Source organism: Sciurus carolinensis, chromosome 4 (genome assembly GCF_902686445.1).
Source record: "Sciurus carolinensis chromosome 4, mSciCar1.2, whole genome shotgun sequence".
Taxonomy (NCBI): Eukaryota; Metazoa; Chordata; class Mammalia; order Rodentia; family Sciuridae; genus Sciurus; species Sciurus carolinensis.
In genome coordinates, this window is record NC_062216.1 from 139,358,944 (window position 1) to 139,384,378 (window position 25,435).

The 25,435-nt window shown below is 33.0% G+C and overlaps 1 protein-coding gene across 6 annotated transcripts in view; it reads right to left on the reverse strand.

The window, feature by feature from the left end:
* Ppfia2 (PTPRF interacting protein alpha 2) overlaps window positions 1–25,435 on the reverse strand; it is a 462,148-nt gene that overhangs the window by 357,861 nt on the left and 78,852 nt on the right. For all 6 annotated transcript variants that reach the window (XM_047551047.1, XM_047551046.1, XM_047551044.1 and 3 more), the window contains exon 3: window positions 18,182–18,235. In XM_047551047.1, the coding sequence (XP_047407003.1) occupies window positions 18,182–18,235 (54 nt within the window). The remainder of the gene's footprint in view (window positions 1–18,181; window positions 18,236–25,435) is intronic.

A 25,435-nucleotide genomic window follows, 5' to 3' on the forward strand; every position in this document is an offset into this window, starting at 1 on the left:
TTAGCCTGGGAAGGGTATAAACCAGTATTTTCAGGATATGGGTCTGATAGCTTATTTGGTTGACTTTACCATAAAACATGATGTATTTGGCAGCACAAAGAGTTTTCAATTCTTAGGGTTAGGTTCAAATCTTATTGTTCTAGAATAAGAGGACTTAAATCCCTATAATTTACTCTATCAAAGTAACTCTTTCATCAGACATAGTTTTTTCATACTTGTGAAAGGAGCTTGATAGGATAATAGATATTGAGATACATTATATGTGGAAGGGTAAGGTTAAGGGTGGACATTTTTTTCATAATAAATGTATGAGTTGATTATATTGGAAGCAAGGATAGGATGATGAAATTCATATGAATGCTATGGTGAAAGTAAAGGTCTTGCTGATAAAATTAATTGTAAAGATTGCAGGTGTTAGTGGGTTATAAAGTGGTCCTAGGGAAAGGATTGTGGCTAGGGTGATATATTGAGTGTGGTGGTGATTGAATGACTACATATATCTTTAAAAAAACTAATCTCACAGTTTACTTTTTAAAATGTGGATTTTACTCTCTACATATTGTGCCAAGATAAAATTTGAAATAAGTACATTGGATGGGTTGGACATAATTTGTAATTACTCTTTAACATAGCTTCTTTCTAAGGGGTTTTCAAAAATAATTTTGATTATTTGTATTTTTCATTTCCTTGTGGCTTTCAAATACAACTCCTGATGCACAAGAAGCAAATCCATATAAGTATAAACATAAGTTTGTCAGACATAGGAGAGAGTGAAATTTCTTAAGCAGGAGAATGAAGTCAAAAGTATACTTGAGGAAGGTTACACTAAATCTGGTATTGGGAAATGTCTGCTGAGGTTGGGGGCGGGCAGGGGTACATGTTTGGTAACTGTAATATTTCTCAAATAATCAATATTGTTTCTGTGTTTCATTGTAAGTGAAAGATTAAAGATCAAAAAGACTGGGGGTCAGGAGTCACAGACTTTAGACTTAGTGACAGGTGGTGGAAGTTATGATAGTTCCTGACCACTGTAAAAATGTAAACATGTACAGAAAGTCAAATGCACAAGAAAGTGATATGAACAAGTAATTCTTCCTTGGTAAGGTAGGAGAAAGAAGAGGAACCTTTTAAGGCAGAGAGAGCAGCACCACATGCTGACAGGGCAGGAGAAATGAAAAATGAAATTAGGTCATTGGATTCAGTTATTACAGACCTAAATATAATGTTTAAGATACTCTTTTCAAAGGCAAGGCAGGGTGGAAATTATTTCATATAAAACAAAGGAGAGAATCACAGCTGAAAAGTTCTTGCAAAAGACATAGCATACTAGTATGAGAAGTCAGGCAATGTCGAAGAGGTATAGACCCAAACTACAAAGGTAATACATGTGGAGTCATATATCCCCATTGGTGCAAAATACAAAACCCTCAAATGATTGGTGGTTCTAGGTGACTAAATGATGGGTGGTTTCCAGAGGTGTGATGTGCTGATGGACGAGCTGATTGAATAGGTACTTAATAAAAGAAGAAGAAGCTTCCGCAATAAATGAGTCAGCAGCTCTCGCTTGCTCTTACCTGGCTCCGGTGTCTGGGTGGTTATTGACACTGTGCTCTTCACCCCCATTACACAAGCCCCCGTGGTAAACAATAAATACAGTTCCATAAAAGGGTTTTCACACAGGGACATATGGAAGAGGAGAAAAAGGAGTTAATGAGAAGGAAAGTTTGCTCGAGGAGAATGGATATCTGAAGGTTAAAAGGTCCCTGAGCAGGTGGAAGAGAAAGGAAAGAAATGACATGGGAAGAAACTGAGAGAGAAGGAGAAAAGTGATTTATTAGGATGAGAGATTTTATTCTTGCTGCAGCAAGTAATGTTGAAATAAAACCATTTTTTAAAAAATTTGAGTGAGTAGTTGAAGGTCAATGTATCAGTGTTGTACTACATGACTAGAACTTGAGAGTGCTATTTTCTTCCTGTCTTTCCTTGTTACCCTCTATCCCTTTCCCTCTACTTGATTCTTCTTCTCAAGGCCAGGGTCAGGCGATGGTTCACAATTGTATTACTTCAATGCTGTTATGACCGAAGGCTACAAATGGCTCAGAGTCTTAATTACAATCATGGAAGGATTATCACAAATCCTCATATAACAGAGAAATGCAGGTTTAATTTTACAGATAAGAAAACTGATGTTCTGTGAATATAAGTAGCTTGTCTAAAACCAAAGTATTAATAAGTAATAAAATTGGGATTAAACTCTATGGTAATTTCTTATACTTCATTCTTATCTGACATAACCACAGTATTTAATAAATATTCTGTTTTTTCCTTTGCTCTAATGAAACTAGAGTCTATTATTGCCTTTGGAGAATAGAAATCCCTTGTAATTAATTCCGAAGAGAAATTTCAGCTTTTATCAGGCAACACAAACCATTGATCTTAGTTCCATTTTTGCCTCTAACACATTATGACATAGGGAGGTGATTTGTTCTTTCCCAGCTTTGATTTCTTATTTGCAAATGAAGGTAAACAGTTGTATAGTCTGCGAGGCATTTTCAAGTTCTGTATTTCTATGAATCTAAAAACGGGATAGGTGGGAAAGAGCAGGCCCATTTTGTAAAGGAACCAAATTTAGGATTGGCTATAAGTTCGGATCCTTTTTTATCTTTAGATTTTAAATATGGACCCTTTTCAAAAAAAGTTATACCATATGAGCTGGCTATGAAATTAAAAACAGAATGTTACTGAGGCTTATTGCACATGAGCTAACAAAAGCAATGTGAACTGGATTTGTGGAATTACAAAAATGTTATTGGTAATTAGAGTCAGAATTCTACCTTTATCCCATCTTAAATGGTGAACAATAGTTTAAAGACTAAAGACAGAAAAACTAGGGTAGGTTCCAAAATCAATGACTGGTGTCCTTATTAGAAGAGGAAAGGACATAGAGACACAGAGGATGATTGTCTCAAGGCCCTTAACAAATCAAATCTACAAAGATCCTATTATAAAGACATATTTTGAGGTTCTCAGTGGACATGAAATTGGGGGACGCTATTTAACTTGCTTTATGATTTGTCAAGATTGTTCTTCATTTACTCCTTAGGTAATTTATCTTCCAAAAGTCACTAAGAAAGATCTTACTTAATTTTGCCTTTCATTATAAATTATGGCTTTATTTGGTTTCCTTTATAATTTCAGATAAACATGCATAATTTCAGTGAAATATCTTGAATCTATCTATCTATCATCTATGTAAAACTACACACTAAATATAAGTGTAAGGGTGAACAGGTAAGTGTTGGAATATGTAAATACGTGCATGTGTGGGTATGAGTACACGTACTCTTTGTGGCTAGTTAAGGACACAGGAGCACTTCTTAACATAACTTTGTGCTGGAAAACACTCAAAGGAAGCTAGCAAGGAATAATCAAAGAATAACAGAATCTCTTGAAGAGTGATGAACACTAAGGAGGAAGAAAATAAAATGGATAGAATCATCTGTAAATCTCAAAAAGCATCAACGACAAGATATAAGAAGATAAAGGAAAGATATACAATTCGATTTGCATGAGGTAAAGAAAAAAAAAACTCTAAAAAATGAAATATAAGCTTTTTCAGTCTATAAATTTCAGTGTAAGGATTATAGAGTCCTCTGAGAGAATCAACAAAACAAGACTATGTTTTAGGGCTTCCAAAAAAAAAATGTGTATGCCAAAGGCAATAGCATTATGAAGAGGGAAAATGAAGGAAATCATTTTTCTGATCTGTTCCTGTAAAATTCAACCTTGATAGGAGATAAGAAAGTTAGATGTGGGTTTATGAATACTCGACTGATGGAATTTAGATCGATATGTGAATAATATCTTCATATAATTTAGGAAAACTTACACTTTTATAGTTGTATTTTAGAAATACACTTGAATTCTTGGCACATCTCCAACATTAATATAAGTGAAATTTCCTTTCGAGTATCTACAGCTATCTTTCTTACTATAATATCTTGAAAATGGATTTCCATCACATTCAAATAAATATTTAAAATTATTTTAACAGCAATAAAATATGTGGGCTTGGGTTAATACCTTGAAGATTTTAGAATTAAACTTACCAAGTACTAGAACATAGAATTCTTCACATGTTCCTTATGGCAGACAGGAACATTTGGTTTAGATAAGTAAATGAAGACTCCCAAACAATTTGATCAAAAGGGTAGATTAGTGTTTCCAAACAAATTGGTACATAAGCACAAATTTTTTAAACAGTACGAAGGAAATGAGGGATGAAGGGAAGGAGGAAGAGATTCGTTCCATGTGATCCAGGACATCAACTGTACTCTTCAGTTTCATACTGGCTACTTTCTCTGAAAACAATACTGAATAAAGGCTTTTTTTATACTAGAAATTACTTTCAGGGTAAGAACTATTAATCATAATATTTACAAAAGTGAAATAAAACATAAGTACTAGTAATGAGTTGAAGGCACATCAATTTTTAAAAGTACACTAATAGAATACCCCAAGCGACTATCATTAATGATGTAATCATTCTGTTCGTCTACAGAATTGAAGTTTTTCAAAGTAAAAAATAAATACAGAATTATTCTTTAAATAATTATCCTCGTATATCTTTCTATGTAATTAGTATTTAGGCCTTACATTTCTGGAACAAACTCAACTAGGTCCTCATGGCATATATTTATTACTTCATTCAATTTACTAAAATTTTATTTAGGATTTTCATAGCCACATTTATGGGAAACTGGTTTTTAGTTTCCTTAATAATTTTCATATCAGCCTTTGTTTCAAATCTGGCCTTATATGCTAAACAGACATCAGAGTGAGGCCCATGTTCATTCTACCTATAATAACCTCCTTTTGACTCTAAGACTTGTATCTTGTTTCTAACTAAATAAATATGGCAAAGGTAGTGGGAGGTAACTCCTGTAAGATATGTACACACATATATATAGAGAAAAAAAGATAGAAGGGAATATATAATAAAAATCATGTGAGCTCAGAAAAGAATTTCAAGCTGTAGATAAGAAAGCAGCCAAGTCGGTTGTATACCTTGATTGCAGCTGGACACTCTAAAGGGCCAGTTAATAGCCCCAGACTCTTGACCCACAGAAACTGAAGTAAGTATGTTGCTTTTAAGCCATTAGGGTAGTAGTAATTTTTAAACAGAAAAATTTTTAAATAGAAACTGATACACCTCATAAAACAACCTGGAAGTACTTATTCTAATTGTCTTTTAGAGGTTTTAATAGTTGATATAATTCCTTCCTTAACAAATTGCAGAGTTCACTGAAGAAACCGTCTGGCCCAGGAGTTTTCTTTGAAAAGGTTTTTAATTGAAGATTCCATTTCTTTGATGTAAAGTATTATTTGTGTTTTTCTTCATTCGTGTGTATATTTTCTTTATTTATGTAAACTACTATTTGCATATTTCTTTATTTTCTTGTATTAACTCGGTTAAAGCTGTTTTTCTAGGAATTTTCAATTTCATTTAAATCTACAATTTAAAATTCATCAGCATAAATTGTTCAAATTATCTTTCATTGTCTGTAGGATACCTACTGTTCAATTCTGCTCTTATGTCCCCACCTTCTACCTCCATGCTGAGGATCTAACCCAGGTCCTTGCGCTGAGTCTATACTCCAAGTCTTCTCTTTGCTTGTGTTTATTTGCACTATCACACTGGTTTATTTGATGAATTTCCAGAGAGTTAGGAATGTTACTAATTTTTTGAAAGATTAGTTTTTGGTTTTATTTATACTCTATATGAAGTATCTATAGGAATATTTGCCACTAACCTCATTGTTTTCCTATTTCTATATATTTTAGGTTTTATTTGCTCTTTTCCCCAATAGGTACTTCAGATGAATACTTATACCAGTGATTTTTATTCTTTATTTTTTTCTGGTGTTTATATTTTAGTGCTATAAATTTCTAAGTGCAGTTTAGTTACCTTCTTTATGTCAAAATGAAATATTTTAATATCATTGAATTCACAAAGGTTTTATTATTTCATTTTGAATTCTGCTCTAATAAGTTAATAAGTATCTTTGTTACTTTATAAAAATTTTAGTGCTTTTAAATTATCAGCTGAAATACTTTCGTCTTTTAGAATTAATTTCTTTCTTGCTGAACGTAACTATTGAAAGAAAAAATAGTCTGTATTATTTCAATTATTTAAAATTTATTGAGTCTGTTTGTATGGTTCACATTTGGTCATTTTTGGGAAATAAATACAGATGTCCATACAGATATATCACTGAGGTCAAGTTTACTTACCATATTGCTCAAGTTATCATCTTTACAGATTTCATCATCTTGTTCAACTGGGAACTAAGAAAAATATGTTAAAATGTTCCACCATGACTGAGGTTTTTTTTTTTGTGCACTATTGTTAAATTTTATTTTTTATACTTAAATGATTGCTGTTAGATTCAAGAATACTGTCTTCCTAGTACACACATTTTTATAATGAAATATCTCTCTTCTTGTATTTCATAATCTTTTCTTAAAGACTAATTTCTGATATTAACATATTGCACAGACTTTTTTTAGTTAATATATCATGGTGTAGTTTTTCTATCATGTAATTTCAATCTTTATTCTCAATTTTTAAATCTTTTGTGAACATATACATTTTTTAAAAATAGCATTCTCAGATTTATCTGGATTGACCATTTTTCTAATTATATTTAATATAATTACTTACATGCATTTGTTTAAAATTTAGGAAAATGATGTTGATTGGAATATCAACATTTATTTAAACTAATGGCCTTTTGGAGAATGGTAATCTAATGAAACAAATCTAGTATTTCTAGATAGGCATATCAGGATGATTTTTAAAAATCTTTTGAGGAAAGAGTTGTTAATAGAAGGAAATATTAATGCATGTGAATTACCCCTTTTAATATGGGATGAAAGGAAGGAAAAACAGAGGAAATAAAATTTTACATAAAACTTCTCTCCATGCTCCAGTTAAAATATAAAATTTCCTGTAAGTAAAGTGTAAGAACATTTTGATAATTTAAGTACATGACTTAATAACTTTCAAAGGACCCTGGTGAACTCTGTGAGTAAAACATCAATTTTAAATACTTTAACTCTTCTACTCTTTCTATAACACTTCTAATTTTCTAAATACACTTCAAAGGTCTAAAATATCACTTTGAAAAATAATTTAATAGCTTATCATAAAATCTTTATGGAATATTCCTCTTATGTGGTATTTTGAGTCCATGTATATTTTAATTTTAAGTAAGAATTCTGCAGAATATCAATTTCAATTTATTATGAATACACAATCAGATTTCTCTTTAAAGTGTCTGTAGTGGTTATAATTAATGTTAAGTTTATTTTATAAAATATATGCAAGTAATTTCAAGCATTTACCTTTTGCTAATTCATGTTCTTTAACTGTAGGCATTTGAAAAAGACTATCTCCTTGCAGAAGAGTAACCAGAACAGGCTCTTTTCCTTCCATATAAGTATCCTTAAAGCAAAGACAAAGGTTCCCCAGCTAGGGCTAATGGTGTCTACCAGGCCCTAGAGATACAGGGAGGAAAAAGGAGAGAATCCCAAGGCAGAGCAGTCTTCTTTTCCTTACTTGGTCAAACTTTATTAACTCCTAATGGTAGGGGCAAATTCTCATAATACTAACTCCTTTCTCCTCTTGACAAAGGAGATGGAACATCACCTTACCAAAGTCCCTGGAGAAGCAACAGCAGTAGCCCAGATATGTATATGCCATCCTAAAGACTGGTCTCTGACTTCCTTTCTTAGAAGACCCACTGACCACAATCATGACTCCTTTTAGGACTAGCAAGCCAAGCACCTGCCAGTAGCTTAATTACATTGAGGGTGAAGTGGTATTTAGCTGTTGGAATCACTATCACATCTAGGGTGTCTGGGACTCCCTCAGAAAAGTCAACCATAAATAATTTCAAGAAAGATATCTAGAAACCAGTGTTAATTTTATATTCTTAATAACTTTGGCAACTACATTCAAACTAATGTACTGTAAGCAAGTTGTAGCAGCAAACTCTGTTAATAGCTAAACTCTGTAGAATTGAAATTCTTCTAAAGACCAAGGAAAGTAAAGCCTTTGAACTACTTTCATCCAGAAGAAAGAATTTAATGCAAATTACTCTGTATGACAAGGTTCGGTGTTTAACTCTGAAAAAAGTCTTCCAATAAGTACCCCCTAAATATGATTATTATTTCCATGGAACACAAAACTAATCATTTATCTACATATCACTTTTTACACTTATATTTTTAAAAGAAATAATTACTATCATTAGAGTGTCTAAAGTCTATAGCTCTGAATTGATGTCTTATTTTTTCTAAAGTTCCTAAAATAGTAGTAAGTACACAGCGACCATTACAGAAATGTTTTCTCAATAAACTTTTATCTTTACTGCATAGTTTTCACATTTTAATGAGTAATTATATGTAGAAAGCTGCATTCATCAATCTCTTATTTCAGATAAACATCCAAAATTATAAGCATCTTTGATAAAAAAATAAAAATAGCTCTATTTTATTGTGATAGATAAGAATAGTCTAATTAGAGATCAGACCCTGATTAGTCAAGAACTCAAGATACTAAGAAATCTGTTCTATTTTTTGTAGAAAGACACACAAATATATATGTACATATATTTATAGATGTTTATAAATTTTGTTTTATATGTATATATACATCTTGAAAATGAATACATATGAGCATATATAAAATCTATATATAGTAAAAATATGTAGAAATAAAAAGACAGGAAGGGAGGAATGAAAAAGAAAATAAAGGAGAAACAACAAAATACAAATATTTATAATTTCTGTGGTAGAAATAGAATTGCCATTTTAGACAAAACTGTGATAACTATTTTGGGGGACAAAGAGAGTTGAATTAAAACAATTCATATTGAATTTTAAATTATACAACCAATATACTGAAATATATATTATATGCATATTTATTTCTATGTATTTTATTATTACTAACAAAATTATATACTTTTGTAATAACCACAGGTTCCTAATTTATTTTGCTTATCCTGCTGTATCTAATTCATATACTGGTTTTCCTTTAAAATTTTTTCTTTAAATATATCACAAATTTAAAGAAAAGCTTCCGTAATAGAGTTGCTTCATTATACTTAGATTTTCAAATTATTGAGGATACTGAAGAAATGTTTCCTTTTACATTAACCATCAGTTATAGAACATGCTAAGAGATCTCAAAAAGTCTTCCCATATTCAGCAGTTATCCTAAACACACTTTATTGACATAGGCGATTTGCTATTTTCTCTTTGGCTAAACATTTGCCGCCTTCCTCCCATTTGACTCACATCCCAGGTTCTGCCTTTCACAGAAAGTCTCACATCTTGGTTCCTATTACCCTATCAAGTAGTCATCTTCAAAATGCTTTTAATTATCTTTCTATTTCATCAAATGATCCATAGAAAACTCTTGTGATTTTGACCTACCACATTCTAGGTGGAAAAACAACCCTTACTACTACCCTTCTTCATTGACCTGACTTAGGATAGCTCCAACCAGGCATCCATCTTCCAAATTAACATCTAGGAAGAAAACATCTGACTGAGCAGTCATATATGTCTGTTTTATGGTTTGAGTATGAAATGTCCCCTAAAATCTCCTGATCATGCAGAAATATTCAGAGGTGAAATGATTAGATTATGATAGGTGTAACCTAATCAGTTCATCCCAGTTCGAAGTGACTGAATGGGTAGGAGCTGTAGGCAGGTGGGACATGGCTAGAGAGGGTGGGTCATGGGGGTGCGATGGGGGGCAGCCTTGGAAGGGTGCATCTTCCCTGTGACCCCTTACCCCAACCCTCTCTCTGCTTCCTTCCTGCCACAAGGGGAGCAGCTTCCCACTGCTGGATATGTCAAATAGTAATTGGATACACAAGTCTGAAGTTCAAGAGTGTGATCTAGACTAGAGGTATACATTTTTCAGTTACTGTTTTCTACATGGTACATAAGTTTTTAAATAGGATCATCAATAGAAAAGGATTCAATGACCCACATAAATGATGCATCCAACACGCTAACCTCTCAGTTTCTTGCTGTCATCAGTTCCCACAGCTTCTTTCTTACTGTACTTCTTCACCATGTCAATGACCACACCCTGGATCTTAGTAACAACTAGGAATATTTTGGTACTGAAATGCTTAAATCAAGCAACTACGTGATGACACAACACATTATATTTCTTCCTCCTTAATCATCTCTCTACCTCACTTCTTATATTGGTTCTTACTCCCTCTCACTTCTGTCATAACTAAGCTCTTTGGAATAGCTGTCCATAGCCACTGAATTCAATTCTTTGTCTTCCATTTACATTTCCAGATCACTGGAAACTTGATTTCACCCAAATTACCCCATTAAAATTGTTCTAACCTTGATCACCATTTAACTTCTTGCAATATATACTGGACACTATTTTTTTCTTGAATTCTTGACATCACAAAACTGCTAATAGGTCTTTTAATCCTCTTTTAACCTGGCATTTATGATTCTGTGCCTTCCTGCTATTATTTCCATGTATCAGCTGTGTTTGGTCCCTTCCTGAGCATATTTTTTCCCCTGACATTACTCTTTCCCCTTATCTTAAATATTTTTCTTCCTCAGAGCTTTATTCTGAACTCTTCTATCTCTGTAAACATTTTTTTTGGAGGGGGGGGGTGGGGATGATTTCACACACTCCAGGAGCTTCTATAATTTCTTCTACATGTCCAAATCATTGGTTTAAATTTTGATCTCACCTTTAAATTCCAAAATCATTCATTTATTCCCAACTCAGTCATCTCAATTTAATGTATTTACAATGGACTTCGTTTCTCCTATGAAAATGCTCCAAGTCATGGGTTTCTTGACCCTAAGAATGGCCCTTTCATTCACTCAGTTGCCAAAACAGAAATTTCAAATGTCAGAAATGACTTCCCCATAGGCCTCCTTTTCCTCCCTCCAGATAACCATTATTCTCACATGTTTACTCCATCCTCATCATTTCATGAATCAGTCCCCCTCTCCAGTCTCATTGTTACTCTGTTGACTCATATAAACCATTTGCTGTTTTTTTAAACTTATATTTCTCCTGAAATATTGCCCTTGCCTAGTTTTGTTTCTTCAACTATTCTCAATTTATTTTGGGGGGTGGGGAGATACCAGGGATTGAACTCAGGGGCATGCAGCCACTGAGCCACATCCCCAGCCCTATTTTGCGTTTAATTTAGGGATAGGGTCTCACTGAATTGCTTAGTGCCTCACTTTTGTTGAAGCTGGCTTTGAACTCTCCATCTTCCTGCCTCAGCCTCCCAAGATGCTGGGATTACAGGTATGTACCACTATGCCCAGCAACTATTCTCAAAATTTTTATTAACATAATAATTGTACATATTTATGGGGTAGAGTATGCTATTTCAACACATGTATACAATCTGTACCAATCAATTCAAGGAAGTTTCTATTTTATCATCATTTTGTGTTTGAAGTCTTCAAGCTCTTCTCTTCTAGATAGTCATAAAAGATATAACAAGTTATAATGAACTCTTGTATCATGTGCTATAGAGTATTACTTCTACCTAACTGGGTACAAGTTATCCAATCTCTCACTATACACCCTCTGCAAATCCTTTCCAACCTCCAATAATCAATATTGTAAATTCTGATCAACTTTATAAAAAACAAGTAGTCCAGGTGCAGTGGTACATGCCTGTAATCCCAGCAGTTCCAGAGACTGAGGCAGGAGGCTTGCAAGTTCAAAGTCAGCCTCAGCAAAATTGAGGCACTAAACAACTCAGTGAAACCCTGTCTTTAAATAAACTACAAAATAGGGCTGGGGATGTGACTCAGTGGTTGAGTACCCCTGAGTTCAATCTCTGGTAACTGCCGCCCCCCAAAACAAACAAACATGAGAGAGGAAATGAGAAAAATTTCTTTTAGAATCTGGTTTCTGACTTAATAAACAAAAAAAGTCACCATTATAATTTTTGTCATTCTCCTTCCAGGCACTGAAAAAATCTTTTCATTTATCTCCTTGCTTTAGATGTTTCTGTAACTCATTCCTAAACTAGAGAAAAGAAAGCGTTTCTAAAGGAAATATCTGATTAAGTAATGCTCCTGTTTAAAGATTGAATCATTCCTTATAGTCCTTAGTGTAGAATACAAGTTCCTTTCATGAATTTGCTCATGTTCTCACCTCTAATTAACCTTCTAGACTTTATCTCACCACTTCTCCCATTCTCACTTTTTTCATACTCCATTCATATGACATTATATTTTATTTTTGACCTATGGAGATGCAGTTTTCTCTGCTTAAACTACCATGCTCGATACCTTCCTACATGACACTATAATTGGCTTTTTACCACACTGTCTATCTCACTATATTGTAAGATTTTGAAGTGAAAAACTAACTATGCATCTTTAAACCAAATGCCTAGCATATAATATCCATTCAGATATACACTGAATTTGTAATAAACAAATAAAAGGACAAAATGAAATAATAAGAAACATAAGATTCAAGTTAAAAGTAATTAAATTAGATCACAATTCAGATTCACAGCATTTTATTCCTTATCTTTTGACATCAAAAGAACATTAGCAGATTTTGAATAATCAAATTAAAAACAGTTTGAGAGATTTTTAAGTTTTAAGCCCATTTACAATTTGAAAATATATAATATATATGTGTATATATTATCTAAAACCTGGTCTAAATAATATCCTCAGGAAACTGAATGTTTTTCAGAAAATTTGTGGTGTAAACACACCTGAATTGCCAAGAGCAATCAAGAACCTATAAAATGAGAACAGAAAGTACAAAAATACAGAAAGTACAATTCTGGTTCCTCAGTGGGGGAAAAATTAATAGAGCTAAAGAATGTTCAGGACAGTGTGTATATCAAGCCTAAGAATGAATCAGATGGGGATTCGCTTATAATCCCACTCTAGAAATAAAAAAGAATCTTTAACATTTGGAAAAAGAAACTTAGAGCAACTTAAACTAAGTTCTACAGTCAGTAAACTTATAGGTATTACTTTTCTAAGGTCACAAAAATAGGAAATGCAAAAAAATTTTTTAAAGGTGGGAACTGAATAACCTCAATAACATTTTTAATGTAATTTCTAGGTAGGGCCATAAGATGAACTTAACCTAAACTCCATTATGTGTGAAAGAATAAAATGTTTCTAAATTTGACCAATATATGTTCCTATGAAATACTTTCTGGAATGTATTTCACGTAGTCTAAAAGTTTGGCCCATATTACTCTCTATTAGTTTTTTTCCACATTGACCTCTAAAAGATATCAGAAATGATAGCACAGTAAATAGCACCTTAATGATGAGAATGTTTTCTTAAACCAAATTACAAAATGAAATGTGCTTCATCATGTACTTTAGTCTGCTAAAATCTGCATCACTAAACTTATCTTTTTTTGGCCAACTTGATCTACTAATCCCATCTATAGATCTCACAACTCACAGTCTAGGAGGAACCAGGCCAGGTCTACTCAACACCTCTTAGCCACCAGTCATGAGCTCAACAGGGCGTAGTAATGCCTCACATTCTGGTTCCACAGTGAACTGCATGCCTTGTTCCCACTGCAAATGTACAATAGGACTCCTGGATTGTACCCTACTTCAATTTTCAGAATTCTCCTGGTCATCTGAAGTTGAGATGTTTAAATTCTATCTTGGGCTTTCAAGGGTTGGCTGACAATTGTTCTAATCACTTGGAACATGCTGATTCCTAACAGTTCCCAAGTCTTTCACATATTAATGCTGCTGATATTAAAAAAAAATAAACCGTGGTGAAGTGGTACACTGTCATCTCTCAGTATCCATGGGAGACTGTTTCTCTAATGGATACCACAATCTGTTTGTGCTCAGGTTCCTTACATAAAATAACATACTATCTGCATAAAACCTATACACAACTTCTCATATACTTTATATCATTTCTTGTAATACCTAATACAGTGTAATAGCTATGTAAATATTTTACACTGTATTGTTTAGAGAATAAAGACCCAGAACATGTTTGTACATCTTAGGTGCAAATACAATTCCTTTTTTAAATACTTTAATTTGCATTGGAATGAATCTACAGATACAGAATCTATGGATATGAAGAGTCAGCTATATTTGAAAAATACTACTTAATTTAGTTATTATATTTTAACCTTAAATTTTAATTGTGTATTTTCTTTCCTTTATCTTTCTATGCAGATATTATGGTATGGTTTTACATTGTAGGTTAATCTGAGGTATGATATTTTTATGAACAGGAAAACTATAAAGAATGCAGAATATTTTTATATAATTTTTCAAAGATAGTTTTAAGTTAATATTTAACAGATAACAATTTTGGGGGATGAAAGAGTTTATTTTATGTGATTAAGAATAATCTTGCAGGGCATCATGGTGCACATTTGTAATCCCAGTGACTCAGGAGGCTGAGGCAGGAGTTCAAAGCAAGCCTTAGCAATGTAGAGAGGCCCTAGGTGACTCAGTGAGACCTTGTCTCTAAAAAAAAAAATAAAAAAGGGTTGTGGATATGTCTCAGTGGTACAGCCTTTCTGGACTCAATCCCTAGTACAAAAAATAAATAAATAAATAATATAAATAAATAAATGAATAAATAAATAAAAATGAATGATCTGCAAGTTCTATTTGCTACAACAATTAATTTCCAGTTTCTAATTTTTAAAAAAATGCCTCTTAAAATATTTTTCAGAAGAAATCCATTGTAAAACTTCTTGAATTGCCACTGAAAATCATGAATGAGCAGTTTTGTGTTTCATTATTAGCAGTGAAATTGAGACTTCTTGAATTTTTAAAAAACCTTCTTAACATTTATTTTCAAAAATATCAATACAAAATATTCCTGGAGTTCCTCAAATTTCTTCTTATAAAATATGCAAATTTTTCATGACATTTGCAAATTTGACACAAACTTTTTTACATGCCTTACAATTTTAAGTAATATAACTTCACTTTCTTTCCTAATGCTTCAGAAATAATACTTATGTGTACCCAGATCAAAATTTTCTGGTTCTTAAAACATACTATTTTTATTTCAAGATCTCTCTGAGTTTTCTATTATACTTGTAAAGAAATTGTTATATAGCTATGCATTCTTGAGAGAGAACATTTATTCTATATTCTGTTCAATGAATAAAAAAATTAAAGGACCTTGAATTTCTTACCAATGCAACTTTCATGATTGAATGCTTTTAGTTGTACATTGCAAACAGTTATACAAGATACATAATTTTAGAAATGGACAATAGTATTTTGATGACCTAATAATGACATTTTAAAGTTAATTTAATCTGACTCTCAGTTTTCTAACTTGTAATTGAATACAAAATCTTCATTTAAAACTCATTCTTATATGACATAAGTAATCCTGACAAATGTGACCATTTCACTTTCATACTTAAAGAACTTTAAAAAAGCCTTAGAGATAAGCTAAATAAAATGACTTTATTACATTGCTTCTGGCAATGCAATCCAGATAACTAACAATGGGAGACACAAATTATTGCATAATAATGAAACCCCAGATTGCCTAAGCTCTTACATACCCACTTGACAAAAAGTTTACACATAAGTATAAGCATTGAACTTCAGAAAATGCAAGCATAAAAATATCTATTTTCAGGGTGGAACATGACCAAGGAAGAACACATATCTTCACAATATTATAAATTATATCTAAATATAAATTGTGTCTCTCTCTCTCTCTCTCTATATATATATATATATATAGTTTCTCTATATATATGTACATATAGATATATACATACGCACATACGCATACACATAGTTGAGAGTGGAAACCTAATGTTAGGAAAGTTGTATACCTAATGCAGAACATCACATGCCTAATGCTTATTCACCTTTATCTGTTGGGAAGGAAGTTGAGGGAAGGTAGCCTTTGGGACAGCCACCTTTCCTTTCCGTGACTTTCCTTTGCAAAGGATTTCTTTCAACAACCAGAACACAACAAGCCTATTCAATTTTCCATGTTTGGAAATATGCTCTCTTAAAGGATATAATAAACTCATTTAATATACAAATAATGAATAATATTTTTTGTTACCACTTGTAGAAAAGAAAGGTTTAGTTTAATTTTGTACCAGAACAAACCCTTCTCATAAAAACTAATCTCTAATGGTAGAATTCTTTAAGAAACCAGTGAACAGTTGAGGGAAGTATTTCATGGGAGATGGATTTAATCTTCAGATATAAAGAGAATGTTGCAAGCAGGCACAGTGCAAAGCAGCAGGGTGAAGATATATCACATAAGCTGTACCTACGATACTTAAATACAAGGCTGGTCCTGTCAATATACTTTCTGGGTTGACTTATATTTCATCTTTCTTTATGCTGCAATGTAATAGGTTCAGTGTATAAATATAAGTAGTTGTCTGTAGCCAATACATATTTCTTCTATAAATTCAGATGACAAAAATAAAAACAAAGGAAAGAATTACAATGTTATTTAACTCTTTCATAGGAGCAACTTCATGAAAATTAAGCAATGCTATTACATGCGATATGGTTCAAATATGAGGTGTCCATCAAAAGTTCATGTGTGAGATAATATGAAAGTATTCATAGATGAAATGGTTGAATTATGAAAGTTGTAACCTAATCAATTATGTGGATTGATTGGATAGTAACTGTAGGTGGGTAGGGTACGATTAGAGGAAGTAGGTCACTGAGGGCATAACTTAGGGTTTATATTTTGTTCTTGGTGAGCAGAACTTGCTTTCTGCTTCTTGGTTGCGGTGTTCTGAGCTGCTTTCCTCTGTCATGTCCTTCTACCAAGTTGTTCTGCTTTACATTAGGACTAAAGCTATGAAGTTGGCCAACCATGTACTAAACCTCTGAATACATAAGCCAAAATAAACTTTTCCTCCTTTAAGTTGCTATTCTTAGATCTTTGGGCCTCAGCTATGAAAAAGTTAACTAAAACAACATGAGAGTGATACAGGAAAGAAAGAACTACAATTAAATGTTGTCTTTTTTTATACTTCACTGGTGTTTTAATAGATTTATGTACTTCACCTACATACCTATGTGAAGCATATCTAAAAACTGATAACATGAGGTTTTATGTGTTCCTCATTAAATTTCACCATGCTAAGTGAAAAGCAAAAAGTGATAAGAATTTGTGCATTGACTATTTGTTAAAATAAATTAAAACTGTCTTATTACTTTAGTTATACACTTTGAATTCATATTTGTATCTCTCCTGATATTACAAGAATGTCATTTTGATCAATGTTTTCTCAAATAAGAAATCACAGCCAGGACCAAGATGTTCCAATACTAGAACATCAAGCTCCTTTCATTGCTTTAACATAATCTTTAAAAATTAGATAAAATCCAAAGGACGAATGATCTCTCTGATAAGTGGATGATGACACATAATGGGGGTGGGAGGGGTTAGTGTTAGGGTTAGGGTTAGGGTTAGGGAGGGGTGCAAGAATGGAGGAAGGAAGGACTGTATAGTGGGAAAAGAGGGGTGGGAGGGGTGGGGGGGAAGGGAAAAATGGCAGAATGAATCAAACAACATTACCCTATGTAAATTTATGATTACACAAATGGTATGCCTTTACTCCATGTACAGAGAAACAACATGTATCCCATTGTTTACAATAAAAAAATTAGATAAAATTATCTTTAATTTTTTAGAAGATTCATGGGTGAAATAGGAAAAAGACAACAGTATCAAGAATCAATGATATTTATAGCATAGACATAATTTTTATCAGCAAATAGAAACTATAGTACAACCAAATTCTATACTCATATTTGGAATGATAAACTTCCTAGTTAGAGTGGCCCATTAGCAGAACATAAATTATTAATATATTCTAATTAAGTTTTTATTCATGTTTCAATGCCAATAAATGGAAATGGATTTCATGAGTAATTACAACATCTTAAAACACCAGACTATACTTCAAAACAAGTCCACAATTTTGTGTTGATTACTACAACAGCTATATTTCAGAAAGTACTATATACACAAATGATAAACAGTCATCTGATGATCTGGCATATGCAAAATTCAATTCATCAACACTTAAATTTAAAGAAGAATCTAACTTACCGGTGGATCAGCCCCCTTAGAACCAGTCAGCCCTCCTGTTAGAGATTCGATATCCTGAAAAGGGGAGAGGTGTGATTGTAAAATGGCTACTCAATAGCATGGAGTACTCCCCAGTCCCACAGCATAATACTGTCTTCAGTTGCAAAGTTAGGGCAGTTCAGTTACTTTTCTTCTTTTATGATCTGACATACTATTAGTACTACACAAATAGCTTATATCTAAAGACCTATATATTTTTTCCATCTCTGTACATTCTGCATATATGTGTATATATAAATGGGTTAATTTTTCTGGACATATGCAAATAAAATAGCTCAGGAAAATAGATGTTACATCTTTAAAAAGTCAAAATGAGGGCAGAATAGAAAAATAAACTTTACCTGTAATTAGCATAAGAATATAAAGCTCATGGAAAATGCCTAACCTACAAAATTTTTAAATTATCTATGATCTATTCTATTACTATATATGGAGAGGATACAAGGAGATAAAGATTAGCTGTTCTGCAACAAAGATCAATTTCTAATCTTGAATCAGTAATCACAGAAGGTCATGCCTGAGCAATGATTGCAGTTGTCAAGGTGATCATAAGTGGGGAAATGGGTAATACTGTGATAAACTGTAGCAGCTGTGCTCTGTTTATAGGGACAACTACTACAACTAAATCTTATCAGTTATATGACTTTGGTGTTCGGCATGCCAATCATTTGATTTTTCAGAAGAAACTAGAATTTCATGTTTTAAAATAAAATCTTTCTAGTTTTTAAAAATGTTTTTATTAGTGGATTACAGTTCTCAGTACCAGCTATCTCCCACATTTTCAATGACTATCACTGATGTAAGTTTTAAGCCACCTCTCATCTACCACAATGGAAAACCAAAAGAAATAAACACATCACATACACACGTAAAAACAAAACAAATCCAAACCTGTCTATTCAAAGACTGCTGACTTGGAGTTTGGAACTACATTGGAGAATTACATTTTTGCTAAAAAGGCTCTTTCTTGTGACTCTGATCACTTCTTGTCTGTTTGCATATGGTTGAAATGGTAGGGACGAGTAACCCAGGTAAATAATATTGCAGTAAGAAAGTAAAAATGAAAGATAACTGAATCAAAATTGAAGTAAAAGAAAATTAGATGTCTGTGATTAGAAAAACAGCCAATACTTTGAAATCATTAAGAGAACCTATGTTACTAATTAACTTGAAACTTTAGCATATCATTTTCCCCTAGCACATAAAGAATAGGAAATCTTCATTTGTGGTGTTGTGGACTGAACCCAGGGCCCCACACTTGCTAGGCAAGTAATGAACCACTGAGCTACACTCCCAGCCTGAGAATGGGGAATCTTTTTTTCTTTTTCTTTTTTTTTTTTTTTGCAGTTCTGGGGATTTGAACCCAGGGTCATGTGCTTGCGAGACAAGCACTCTACCAACTGAGTTATATTCCCAGCCCTGGGTAATCTTAACAATATGTAAAGTTCTAAGATAGGATGCCACTGAAACACTAAAGGCAGGAGAGGAGGAAGGGTGGTATGCGTTTCCATCTGAAGAAGCTGACTTTGAGCAGGAATTCAATGGATGATGAATTTCTTTGTGCATATTATACTGAGGGTCATAAATGATAAGGAAACCACAAGGAAGATTCACCAAGATAATTATTGAGTTGTCTTTTCAATAACGTATACACACACACACACACACACACACACACACACATATATAGTGCATGTATAGATAAATAGACATAAATACACTTCTACCTTATCCAGAAAGTTTTTAAGGAACTATCCCTTTCCACCTCCATCCTAGCTTTAAAAGAGGCTTGTAGATGGGTGTGGTGGTGTATACCTGTAATCCCAGTGGCTCAGGAGGCTGAGGCAAGAGGATCAGGAATACAAAGCCAGCCTCTGCAGGCAACTCAGGGAGGCCCTAAGCAACTCAGCAAGACCCTGTCTCTAAATAAAATACAAAAAAGGGCTGGCGATATGGCTCAGAGGTTAAGTGCCCTAGGTTTCAATTTCTAACATTAAAACAACAACATAAAGGGCTATAAAAATGACTTCAACTATTCAACTGTTATAGGAGTCTGCCATTGAATAAAGGTGATACAGAATCTGGTAGTTTAAGTCCTAGAGTATTTTATTTGAGTAATGTTTGAAATTAGATGTTCTTTTTGCCTTTAACTCAGTTTAAGACAGTTTTTTGGCTCTCGAAAGCCAGAATATCCCCATTAATATAACTCTATTGTTCGGTCTATTTGTAAAGGGCCTTTCCTCATCCTCCTGCTGAAATTATTTATTCCAGTGTCATGCACACAAAAAGGAATCAAATCACTTAAATTATTTGATCTTACATGTTCTTTTAACTTTCTTATTAAGTAAACTTTAACTTTCATATTTAAGTATATCCTGTGTAATCAAAGAGTGAGATATATTTATAAATTAGCAAACAAAATGAAAACCCAATTGAATTCAAAGACAAACTATAACTTCAAATTTCTTTTAGAATTCCATGCAAGATTTGACATTAGGGATTAAATGGCTAAAATAAAGATTAATACAAATTGAAATACCCAGTTTATCATACTTGATAATATCCCTGTTGTGACAATGACAAAATCAAAGTTCCATTCATATGAAAGATTATTACCAACTATATTTAAAATGAAAGAAAATGATGTTAAATACATTTTGAGATAATATATGTCTTTCTTCATAGGCATAGGAAAGCATATATATCATATGAGCAATTAGAATTCTAATGCACTTATGAGAGAAAATGTAGAAAGTAATTCAGATACTACTTCAAGAAGTTAGGTGATTCAATTAGTAAATTTAAAAAAAAATTCTATCATGAAGATTGCTTGTTATAACAGATAAGTGTACCCATTTTCAGATTTTTAAAAATTTTAAAATTTTCATGTTAACCATGATCCTGAGAAAAAAACAAAAAAATTTCAGTGATAGGTGAAAAAAGGTATTGATATGTGTTGCTTTTAAAGTGTTGAATTTAATATAAACCATGAATTTATGGTTCTAAAGAGTTCATAAATGTACACTCTTATCCCCTTTACTCATTCAATTATAAAACAGTTTTTGAGCTTATGTTCTATTTTGGTAAAGCTGAGCAAGAGTGTCCTACTTGGATAGAAGCCCAAGTCAAACATGGCTTATCATTTGATGCAAAAAGAATTTTTTCAGGTGTGAATAATGAACAAGTATGCATGAATGCATAACAAGAAAATGGATAAAATAAACAAATCTTTTGAGGAACTCAGGAAATATGCATTGCTCTATAACTCTTAAATGGTAACTAAAAATAAATCAATCTTTATGGTTATGGAATATTTTATCTATAAAAGTGAAATCTTTGACAATGCCTACAATGTTACTTGAAAGTATTTTTCTATGCACAACAACAGAAAGGATATTAAATAGTAAAAGCATTGATTTCCTAGAAAGTTTTAAAAGTTACTATTGTCATGTTTTTTGTTTGATTAAAGCATTCTAAACAAACTTTTATTTATATGGTATACTGTATGTAGTTCATCATTTACATCTAATAGCTAATAAAATAACTACTACCTACTGAAGTTTTACTATGTGCCACTCAAAAATGCTTTGTACACATTAACCCCAAGTGCTTTATAAGTTAGCTATTTCTTTTCTACTTAGGAGAATGGATAATATATCCAGTAGTATGGCATGTAGTTTTAATAAGTCAGATTACAAAAATGTTTATAAGACTCCACACCCATGCTTTTTAATACCAGTACTAGAGGAGTAGCCTCAACTTGTACCCTGGTGGTCTTTGACATGTCCACATTGGCTTTGTAAGCAAGACTAAACCATGAACTGGTCTAAGTCTGGATTTGGTGTCCTGTGGGCCTCCCAGTACATGGCAAGGGAGGCAGTCTTAAGGGGAGCTTCCAAATAGCTGCTTTTCCTCTGCCTCCTGGGCACTAAGAGGCATGGTGCTGCCCACCTCACACCTTCTCATACTGGTTCCATCTACACAAAATAAACTCACTTAATCGCAGTATGGAATTGGCTCCTCCTTAACAGAGAACTCTACCTCTCTTATTTCCTGTTATCTGGTTCATCTAGTTTATTGTTATCCTGTGGGTTTGGAAACCCACAAAGCCAGAATTTGAGTGAGATAGGCAGGTGCCTATGGTGCAAAATTTAAGGAGGCATACATCCTGAGGTACCTTGCATAATCCTAAGAGTAAGAACCTTCTTAAAATATAATGCCCTAAACACTGTATTTGTCTCACCCTGGTCTGGACCCTTCTAGGGTTTGGGAAATTGAAACCTTGGTGGATTTCCTTTTGCCATTTGGATTCATTGTATCCTTACCACTTGGATCTACAGAAGGATGGCAAGCTAACCTAGTGCCTACACCATGTTATTGCTCAGGGCTCTATACCAATAATACATATCCTCCATGAAGAGGGTTGCTAACATCTACACAGGAAAAAAAGAAAACAAACAAACAGGAACTAATAATTACACAATCAACTTTAATTCTGTAAAAATTTATGAATGAAACTTCCATTTCCCTTTCCAAGTTATGAAATACCCAAGTGAAGATATGACATACCTAAGTTATGCAAGCAGTCTTTGACACAAGCTGTAGAGTTGGTCTCTTTAACACTGGAATACTCTTTTCTGGGATGGAATTCTGGTTCATGAATCAGAAGTCTTAGGACTTGGGAAGACCGAATTGCAAAAGTGGGGCAATTAGTGTCAGAGCTCTAAATAGAATGGAATTGGAAGGCAGCCTAAGATATGGTATCATCTCCACACTGGTAAAGATTAAACTCCACCTTGCACTCCCCAAATGCACTTCCTTCTTATGGGCCCCTGCTCCAAGAATTAACGTATTTTTCTTCAACATATATTCAAATGATGAAGCTATAGTAATTTGGTAAGTCATTTGGTTCAAATATTGTAAATCCTTCTTCCTCTGTGTAGAGGTGGGAAAAAGCAGAATGTTAGGATTTAAAGTCTTTCTCAGGTATATCACTGCATTCTTATTCTTAATCCTTAAAGACTATGATCAACCAGTAATGGCAAAGGAAAAGATGATAAAATGGGTTAGGCATGAAATATAATAAAAATGAAGAAAATGAGTCAAGTCAATTGAATCTTTATCACCTGTGCCTCAAGATCCTGCTTATCTGCAAATATGATAGTAAAATTTAAGATTAAAGCTAAGTTCCAAAAAAATCATTTTATATAATATGATAATACTTAAAACATTGCAATAATTGATGACAGTTATGAGTATTTTAAAACTGCATATTTATACATTGCAAAGGACTCATTTCATGTTTAAGTTCCAATCTCCAGTACCTCAATACACAATCACATTTGGAGACAAGGACTTTGAAGAGGTACTTAAAGTGACTAATCCAGTATGACTGATTTCCTTATAAGAAGAGAAGAAGACACCAGCAATGTGGGGACACAGCAAAGGAAAGAGAACTCAGAAGAAATCAAATTTGCCAACACCTTGATCCTGGAATTCCTGTTTCCAGAACTGTGAGAGAATAAGTCTCTATTAAGCCACCAAGTCTGTGGTATTTTGCTGTTGCATTTTGTTGTATCTTGTTGTTGCATTTCTAGCAAACTAATGCATGCATATTTGCAATTCAGAGATCATTTAAGGATTCTTTGGGGAAAGTTATCATACTTCAATAAAAAGTATATTACAGTTAATTGAGCAATCAATCCAAAACTGCAACAGTGTCAGTAGTAGTAAAAGTAGTAAAAGTGGTAATAAAGTAATAAAATAACTATTTATATTGAATTGTTATATTTAGAATTTGATTCAGTCTTTAAAATATTCAACAAAGTGCTTTATTTTTATAGAAAAGTTTATAAAATTTATCATATTTGCAATATCAACATTACGCATTTATCTCTTCCTCTGTATTGAAAAATTCCTCAAAATTTCCCTTTTCTACATTTTCCTCTTGATTTACCTGTTTTTACCAGGACCTCACTGTGAAACATCTTATTGTTTAAAACTATTCATCAGTATTTCTTCATCATCCCACTGGGGTATGCTTGACAGGGTTGACCTCTACATCCTCCTTGAAATATTCCTTTTCTCTTGGTTTCCATTTACTTTCTTCCTCTATAAGCTTTCATACTACATACTACACATGCTGATGAATTTTGAATTTCTATCTTCAGCTTCAACTTACCCACTGGGATCCATACTGCTTACTCCAATCTCCACTTGGATGTATTTTGTCATCTAAAACTTCATTAAGTTAATGTGAAGTCAGACCTTATTTTGACCTCATCTTCTCCAAATTAGTTTCCTGTTCCAGTAATCTCCATCTTATCAAATGACATTGTCACTCAGTTGTTTAAGTCCTAAGTTTTTCACTTATTCCGCTATAAAACTCATTAAAATGTAGCTTCAATTTGACTCTACCTCCACTCTTACTATCCTTGTCCCTTAGTCTATATCAACAAGATCTTTCCCTTAAACTAAAGAAATTACTCTGGGTTGTTTATGAATCTGTTCTTTGCTCCTCCTCCATCATATATTCTCCACATAGCAGTCAGAGCTATTAAAAATATAAATTATATCTGTTTACTCTCTTGTCCAAAACCCTTCAATGGTTTACCATAATCTTAAAGACTAACAACTCAGACTTATTACTTTGCCCTGACAAACCCTGTGTGATCCTGCTTTCAGTTATTTCTCTGATCCCATTTCTTACAATTCTCCCTCTCTTGTGCTATCTCACTCACATTGACCCCGTTATTATTCAAAAATTAGTGTAAATATATCTGCTATTTCAGAGCCTTTGAATATACTTTTTAACACTGCTTATGGTATACATTCCCTAGATATCTTTCTGGTTTAGTAACTCATTTTATTTCGATCTCAGCTTAAATATCAAAACATGAGTAAAACTTTCCTTAACTGTCTAAATCAGTAAAGTTTCCACTTAGAAAAATTTGCAAACTCGAAGACTTCATAGAAGAGTGCTTAATAAAAAGATAATTTATAGAGTTATGAATAGTTTACTGGATCTATAGGAATGGTGAAGCACAGGGCTTGGCAATAATGTAACCATCCCCACACATAACCCTGTAAGGTACAAGAACAATGTTGCTAAAGGCCAGCAAGAGGCCTCTACCTCTAGCAAAGTTTGCCACATAGTGGGTTCAGGACCTGTTGAATGGATGAATGGGTGAATGAATAAAAAAAGGATGTAATTTC